The sequence below is a fragment of the Cricetulus griseus genome, chromosome 6 (genome assembly GCF_003668045.3).
Source record: "Cricetulus griseus strain 17A/GY chromosome 6, alternate assembly CriGri-PICRH-1.0, whole genome shotgun sequence".
In the NCBI taxonomy this organism is placed as follows: domain Eukaryota; kingdom Metazoa; phylum Chordata; class Mammalia; order Rodentia; family Cricetidae; genus Cricetulus; species Cricetulus griseus.
The window spans coordinates 14,704,535-14,713,112 of NC_048599.1; the positions used below are offsets into that span (position 1 = coordinate 14,704,535).

The 8,578-nt window shown below is 46.4% G+C and overlaps 1 protein-coding gene across 1 annotated transcript in view; it reads left to right on the forward strand.

Annotated features, from left to right (window-relative positions):
- Wfdc3 (WAP four-disulfide core domain 3) overlaps window positions 1-1,742 on the forward strand; it is a 16,891-nt gene extending 15,149 nt beyond the window's left edge. Inside the window, exon 4 of the mRNA XM_035446591.1 lies at window positions 1,699-1,742. Coding sequence (XP_035302482.1) covers window positions 1,699-1,742 — 44 coding nt within the window. The remainder of the gene's footprint in view (window positions 1-1,698) is intronic.
- The last annotated feature ends 6,836 nt before the right edge of the window (window positions 1,743-8,578 follow it).

An 8,578-nucleotide genomic window follows, 5' to 3' on the forward strand; every position in this document is an offset into this window, starting at 1 on the left:
TAACCTCTGAGCCATCTCTCCAGCCCCATACATAACTCTTTACTAGACCTTCATGCAATGGCTAATTTATTTGACCAGTAATCTAGTGTTAGACATTGTACTCTTTTACACCCATCCCCCACTCTTTATATATTTTTTGTTTTGTTTTGTTATTTGAGACAGGTTTTCACTGTGTAGTCTGGCTGTCCTGGAACTCGATCTGTAGACCAGGCTGGCCTTGAACTCAAAGAGATCTGCCTGCCTCTGCCTTCTGAGTGCTGGGATTAAAGGTGTGTGCCATCACGACCTGACAAAATTCCTGTTTCTTAAATAACTCCCCGTCATAACTCTCAATAAATATTTGAGTGAGTGAAAGAATGAATGGAATTTCTAAGTATGCCAATTGAGAGTTTTTGGGTTGCAAGCAGTAAATCCAATGAACAGGGGCTTGGTTAACAAAGATACAGAAAGAAACAGCATGAGGCTGGCTCAGCAGCCCAAAGCCTCAGGTTTTGTCTTTGTGTTGGTGGCCTCATCACTTCACAGGTGCAGGAGGCTTGACTGAAACTGCAGATGGCATAGCAAGGCAGCGCAGAAAGACCTTTCAAGAAAACATTTTATTTGCTTATTTTTATTTTGTGTGCATTGGTGTTTTGTCTTCATTTCATGTATGTCTAGGTGAGGTTGTCAGGTCCCCTGGTACTGGAGTTAATTGGAGTTACAGGAAGCTGTGACCCCCGCGTGGGCACCCTTAACTGCTGAGCCATCTCTCTAGCCCCATGCAGAAAGATCTTTACCTCACCTGACCCTCTTCCTGTGACAGCTTCCTGAGGAGTCGCCATGGAGAAGCCAGGGAAGCAGATGTTTGCAGAGGGAATGGCTTAGATTAGTTATGCTTTGTTCCTCAGATGAGACATGAAATCACGGTTCTGTCGGCAGAGAAGGCAATAGTGCACCCAGCTCACTGGGTAATGTCGATGCTGTACTGGCTCAGGGGACATGAATTAAAATCAGGGCTGATGCTGCTAGGTGTGGGCTGCTGAGTAAAAGGGCTTGCCCCCAGCTCTGATGGCCTCCCCTGGACTCACATGGTGGAAGGGAAAATTGTCCTCTGACCTTTTCACATGTGCATTGGGGCATGCATGTCCCCCCTCCCCCCCACTCACACACTCACCCCCCCCACTCACACACACAATGTAATAAATATAAAAAAATGCTAAGTAAAATTCTGGGTATTACTGTGTTGAGAACACTCATTTTTCTGAGTAGACGTGTTGGAGCTGGCTGATTTGATGACAAGTGACTGCGTTGTGCCATGAGTTTTATGGTGGCTGACCCAGGACAGTCGTGTCTCTGGGAAAGGATGATGTCTGGTGGATGTAGCTGCTGGGATGCCTTTTCCACTGTTTTGCTTATCATTTTATTGTTTAATTAAACATCAAAATAAAAAAGCATGTGGCTTTCTTTTGAGATGGAGTGCTGCTTGTGTTGCTCAGACTGGCCCATGGGCTCAAGGGATCCTTTTGTCTCCTGAGTCCCCATTGCATGGCACCTTGTGTTTTATGCACACAACTAAAAATCAGTACGGAGAGAGACGTCATGGAGAGCACTTGAGGCTGTCTGTCCCTGGGAACCTGGAGGTGCTGTAAGGTGAATTTCTGCCAGGTGAGAATGGGACTCCAGGGTGGGGCTGGTGAGCCAGACCTCTTTTTCCACCAGATGGGGGCTACCCTGTGCAGCCGGTGTCCATGGCAATGGTATGAGGGAAGGGAGGGATGAAGGAAAGGAGGGAAGGAGAAAAGGAGAGAGAGACAGACACAGAGACAGGGAGACAGACAGACACACACACACTCACACACACACACAGAGAAAGAGAGAGAGAGAGAGAGAGAGAGAGAGAGAGAGAGAGAGAATATGAGAGAATGAGAGAGAACTTAAATGTCCTAGTCTCAGCAGGCTGTTCTCTCTACTGTTATGTGCTAAATAGAAGAAGCCATGCAAAGCTTTCCTTCCTCAGAGTTTAAGTCCCTTTCAGCCTGATCTGTGAAGTAGGTGTCTATCAATCCTGAACCTACCAGCTATCTGCCATCTTTGACCAGACTGAAAAGCCACCCTTACTTGCACCCTCTGCCTCATTACAGCGGGCGTCTGACCTCCATGTGGGGACTGGAAAAGATCTGTATTTTCTGCCCCTTTCCTTGACCATCTGAGTCCTCTGTGCCCTTCCCCAGCAATACCCACCGACACCTCTCGCTGCTGTTCCGAATCTCATTTTTTTTCTCCCGTGGGCATGACATCAGTGGTAAGTTGGGTGTAGGGTGATAAGGGAAGGGAATTGCTCTTGAGTTGAGTCAAGGGAATCGGTGTGTAGAGAGACAAGCTCCTCAAACACAGATTGACAAACACAAGAATAAGTCCCTAAGGGAGTGAAAGGAATTTTTTCCTGGGCGCTTTGGTCTCTTGGCCACCAGGGGGCAGCAGAGACCTAGGTCATAGACCATGAAAGGACACATTAGAAGCCGAGATACAGGGAAAGTTCACTGTGGTCTGAGTTTCCTTATGCCTACTGAGTCACACCAAACAAATCACAGCAGCAGGTCGTGGTCACTCTTCTCGTTTCTTTTTCTTTTATAAAGATTCCATTTTATTATTATCTTATGTGCGTGAGTGTTTTGCTTGCACATGTCTGTGTACATGCACTTCTGGCCCTTAGAGGCCAGAAGAGGGTGTCGGATCTCCTGCTAGAGTTAGAGTGTTGTGAGCCGCCGTGTGGGTGGTGGGAATCAAACCCGGGTCCTCTGGAAGAGCAGCCAGTGATCTTAACCACTGAGCCATCTCTTCAGCCCCCCCCCTGCTTTTTTGTTTTTTTTATTTTTATTTTTTATTAGTTCAAATTAGGAACAAGCTTGCTTCACATGTCAATCCCTTTTCCCTCTCCCTCCCCTCCCCCCAACCTCTCACCTGCCCTCCCATCCCCCCTCCGCTCCCCAGGGAGGGTAGGGCTCTGGACAACCAAAGTCCACAGCGTCATCCTGGGCGGGGCCTAGGCCCTCCCCCATGTGTCCAGGCCAAGAGAGCATCCCTTCTCTGGGATGGGCTCTCAAAGTCCCTTCTTACAACAGGGAAAAATACTGATCCACTACCAGAGGCCTCATAGAGTGGGGAAGCCTCCTCATTGACATCCATGTTCAGGGGTCTGGATCAGTCCCGTGCTGGCCTCCCAGACAGCAGTCTGGGGTCCATGTGCTCCCCCTTGTTCAGGCCAGCTGTTTCTGTGGGTTTCACCAGCCTGGCCCCGACCCTTTTGATCTTCATTCCTCCCTCTTTGCAACTGGGTTCTAGAGTTCAGTTCAGTGTGTATCTGTGGGTGTCTGCCTCTGCTTCCATTAGCCACAGGATGAGGAGTCTAGGATGGCATATAAAGTAGTCGTTTCTCTGTGTAGCCTTGGCTGTCCTAGAACTCACTCTGTAGACCAGGGTGGCCTTGAACTCAGAGATCTGCCTGCCTCAGCCTCTCAAGTGCTGAGATTACAGGTGTGGGCCACCACCACCTGCATTGTGCCCTCTCTGTTCATGATGTGACCTATTTCTTCCAGTGGCAATATTTATCTTGGGAATGTCACCCATCACATTTCAGTGTTTCTTACACAAAACCACAGGGTCGAGTTGTTGCATTCAAGAGCAGGACAACATTTTTTCCTATGATTGGTGTGTGTGTGTGTGTGTGTGTGTGTGTGTGTGTGTGTGTGTGGGACAGGGAGTGACTTTCAGGCATCACCGATCCTGCCAGCTCTCTGGTAGGTGCTCTCTAGATCTGATGGCTCTGTCTTTGCACTTGGTGATTAGGAAGCCAGGATGTGCATTCTCGAGTCTTCTTGTTAGTGTTTGTTCTTCCTCCGATGTCTTTCCTTTGTTTCTGTGTAACTTTAAAGTTCTTTATGTGTTTAGGACTGTGAGGCTTTTTCTGTTTTCCATTTCTTTGTCTTCCTTAGTTTTAGGAAAAGGGGGTGTGATCACTGCTGGGATATTTAGAACAACATACAAAAATCCAAAGGACATCGTTTGTCACCAGCATCCTATTGAACATCCTTGAAGATTTAGACTTCATTTATGGGTGGGGATTAGTTCATTAGTTCATTTTTCATTGTTGTAATGACATAGCCAAGGCAGGCTACTTTATGGGCAAAAGGAATTTACTTTGGCTCTTCGTTCTGGAGGTTTGCGATTCAGGGGCCATCTAATGATGGTTGTTTGGTTGATAGAGTGCTGAGGGGTCACAGACCATCAAAGGGTAAGGGACAAAAATGGTCATTCCCTCTTCTTCCTCTGTCTTCTTTGCTTTTCTGAGACAGAGTTTCTCTGTGCAGCCCCAGCTGTTCTGGAACTCACTCTGTAGATCAGGCCTTGAACTCAGAGATCCACCCTGTCTGCCTACCAAGAGCTGGGACTAAAGGCAGGCACCACCTCACCTGGCTTATTTCCTTTTCTTAGAAGAGCACTAGAATTTGATGAAGGGAACTCTACTATTATCTAAATCCTATTCACTGTCCAAAGGCTCATCTCTAAGCCCATATCATAGGTTGCATCTTCCCATTTTTACTTTTAATATTATTTGAGCTTTACTACTTTTTCCTTTCAATAGAGGCTTTTCTAGCTGAGGCAAGACAGAAGGAACAACTTGATCTCCTTTCTTTCCTCTATTTCTTATTAGTACTGAAACTCAAAATCAAAACAAGAGTATGATGATGTGGCTTAGTTGGTATAGGGCTTGTCTAGCATGTACAACATACATGGATACGGTGTTTTACATGCTCGTAATAATAGCATGCTGAGGAATAGTCTTTCTGTACACTGTGTGAATATATGTCACTATGATTGGTTTAATAAGCAAGCTCACTGGCCAATAGCTGAACAGGATACTGAGAGTGATGGGATGAGGAAGGGCAGAGTCAGAGGAGTTGCCAGCCAGAGGGAGAGTTGGACTCACAAAAATGGAATAGAGGTAAACTCAGTGAGCCTCAGGGCAGCATGTAGATTAGTAGAAATGTGTTAAGTTGTAAGAGATAGTTAGTAACAAGCCTGAGCTATTGGCCAAGCATTTATAATTTATATAAAGTGTCTGAGTCAGTTGTGTGGGACGCAGCTGCTGGTTATTTGGGAATAGGTGGTTGAGACACAGAGAAACTCCGCCTATAGCAGTTGGGAGGTGGAGGCAGAGAGATCAGGAGTTCATGGCTAACTCTGCCTATAGAAGAAGTTTGAGACAGACTATCTCAACAAGAAGAGTAAGAAGAAAAAAAATGCAGCAACAACAAAAAGCCAAACAGGGGGCTATAGAAATGTCATAGTGTTTAGGAGTGTTTGTTGAACAACCACAGGACCTGAGTTCATGTTCTAGAACTCATGTAACATGACAGGTGTGGTTTCAAATGCACCAGTAACCCTTGTGCTGTGGGAGGTAGAGGCAGGAGGATTGCTAGGGCTTACTGGCTGCTAGCCTAGCCAAAACATTCAAACTTTAGGTGCAGGGAGAGACCCTGCTTCAAAGGAACAAAGAGGAGAATGGCCTTCATGCACATATGCACAGGTGAGCATACCTGCAGACACGTATGCACATATTAAACCCCCCCCCCCCCGCAGCGATGTAAGCTTGCCCCTAACCCACTGGATAGCCCAGATCGTTTGGAGTTTGTCTTGCTGGATCAGTCTTACTTTGGTCCAGTGTTTCCTCACTATTCTTCCTTTCTTCCCTTTTGTCATGCTAATGTGTGTTCTGTGCCACTTTGTGTTAGGAGCGTGTAATTTGCCCTTTGATTTTACCAGGGTTACAATTGGGAGATTGCCTTGAGTCTCAAAAGAGACATTGGACTTTGAAATGATAATGAGACTGGCAGACTATAGAAACTTTTGAAATTAGACTAAGTGCATTTTGCGTTATGATATGGCCAGAAGCCTATGGGGGCTGGGAATGGAATGTGGAGGTTTGAATGAGAATGTTTGCTCTGAAAGTGTGGAATTGTTTAGGCAAGATTAGGAGGTATGGTCTTGTTGGAAGAAGTGTGTCACTGGGGATGGGCTTTGATGTTTCAAAAGCTCACCTCATTCCTAGTTGGCTCTCTTTGCCTCATGCTTGTGGATCCGGTGTAAACTCTCAGCTGCTTTTCCAGTGCCTGCCTGCCTGCCACCATGCTCCCCCACATGATGGTCATGAACTCACCCTCTGAAACTGTAAGTAGCCCCTAATTAGATGCTTTCTTTATAAGTTGCCTTGGTCATAGTGTCTCTAACTAAGACAGCAATAACTAAGAACAAATGACACAAAGCGATTGGTATGCCTTGGGGCTGCCATGATTCCTGGAGAGTTATGCCCCTGTAGCTGGGAACAATGACACTGTGGAGGGTCTAGAGGTAGGAAATATGTTGTTGGTTGTCTTTTACTCTTATTACTCTTTGCTCTTTAGGCCTTTTTTTTTTTTTTAGGGGGGGGATGCCACCCAGATCCCAAATAAACCACACACAGAGGCTTATTATTATTTATAAATGCCCAGCTTTATCTTGGCTTGTTTCAAGCCAGCTTTTCTGAAATTATCCTGACTACCTTTTGTCGCCGGGCTTTCCGCTTCTCTCACTTCTCTTTATCTTACTTTCACTCTTTCTCCATGGCTGGCTGGGTGGCTGGGTGGCTGGGTGGCTGGTGGCTGGGTGGCTGGCTGGCTGGGTGGCTGGCTGGCTGGCTGGCTGGCTGGCACCTAGCATCCTCCTCTCCTTGTTCTCTTGCTCCTCTTTCTTCCAGATTTCTCCTCTCTGCCTGCCAGCCATGCCTAGTCTTCGTCCTGCCTCCCTATTGGCCGTTCAGCTCTTTATCAGACCATCAGATGTTTTAGACAGGCACAGTAACACAGCTTCACAAAAATAAGCAAATGCAACATAAACAAAAGTAACACACCTTAAAATAATATTCCCCAACAAAACATGTCACCTAAGATAGGAAGGTATTGTCTCAGTAGCATGGATGTGACAATCATGTTCTAGTTCTCTTTAATCCTTCTCTCCTTACTTTCTTTACTCCCTAGTCCCCACCCCCCAACCCCTGCCAGAAGCCATCAACTGTGAAGAACTACTAGGGTTGTGTTGATGTCTGTGGTCCATGTTACCACCAAAGGCCATAAAAGATGTCCGTGGCCTGTGCTGCCACCCGAAGCCATGTTAATGGAGGGTTTCTCAACCTTATTTTATTAATATGTTCTAAGATTTTACTATTTGTGTGTGTGTGTGTGTGTGTGTGTGTGTGTGTGTGTGAGAGAGAGAGAGAGAGAGAGAGAGAGAGAGAGAGAGAGAGAGAGAGAGAGAGAGTTCAGGTGCCTGAAGAGGTCATATCCCTTGCAGTTGGAGTCACAGGAAGCTGGAAGTCACCTGATGTGGATCCTAGGATCTGAAGTGGGATCCTCTGGAAGAGCAGCAGGTGCTTGTAACCACTGAGTCAGCCACTCACTATTATTACTATTTTGTTTTGGGTAATTATTTGGGTGCATCTGTCCTGTATGTTATATGACATTTAGCTGTACTTGTGGCCTGTGCTGGCTGGTTTTGTGTGTCAACTTGTCACAAGCTACAGCCATCAGAAAGGAAGGAGCCTCAGTTGAGGAAATGCCTCCATAAGATTCAGCTGTAGGGCATTTTCTCAATTCATGGTCAATGGGGAGGGCCCAGCCCATTGTGGATAGTGCTACCTCTGGGCTGGTGGTCCTGGGTTCTGTAAGCAAGCAGGCTGAGCAAGACAGGGGAAGCAAGCCACTAAGCAGCACCCTCCATGGCCTCTGCATCAGCTTTTGTGTCCATGTTCCTGCCCTGTTTGAGTTCCTGTCCTGACTTCCTTCAATGATGAATAGCAATGCTGAAGTGTAAGCCAAATAAACCCTTTCCTTATCACAGAAATAGAAACCCTAACTAAGACAAGTTGGTACCACAGACACGGCTGTGACAGACCTGACCATGTTTTGGGGAGTATTGTGAAGGACTTTGGAACTTTGTGCTAGAAGAGCGATTGAGGGTTGAGAGCTCAGCGGGATGTTCTGTGGGATCTTGGAAGATAAGAATGTTGAGAGCAGTGCAGAGGGTGGCGGCCTGGCTTGTGAAGTTTCAGAGGGAAGTTTAAAGTCTAGCATTGCTGTTTGTTATTTTGAATTAAGATTCTGTTGTTCTGGTTGGCTGGGGCTAAAGAATCAGCTGTGATTAACAAGATACCAGAACTACTAAAGCAAAAACTTTGCTGGATTACTTGTTACTGGTTGACTGGAGCAAAGATTAATCAAATCAGTGGTGATTAGGAAGAGAGCAGTATCACTGAGTTGAAATCTGGGAAGTGTTTCCTGAGAGCACAGAGAAGCTGTGTTCCAGAGGCAGCCAAGGTTGGACCTCGTGCTGTCAGCCAAGCCTTGGTAATGTGTAAGAGTCACTCAGGTGGTACTGGTTTTGAAGGCATGAATCTGAGGCTTGTCACTGTGAAAGGCCAGGAGAAGCTTTTGGTGAAGGTACAGCCTCAGTGGCAGTAGAAGCGCCAAGACTGAAGGAGTCATGCAGAGCACTTGAGGCTGGCACT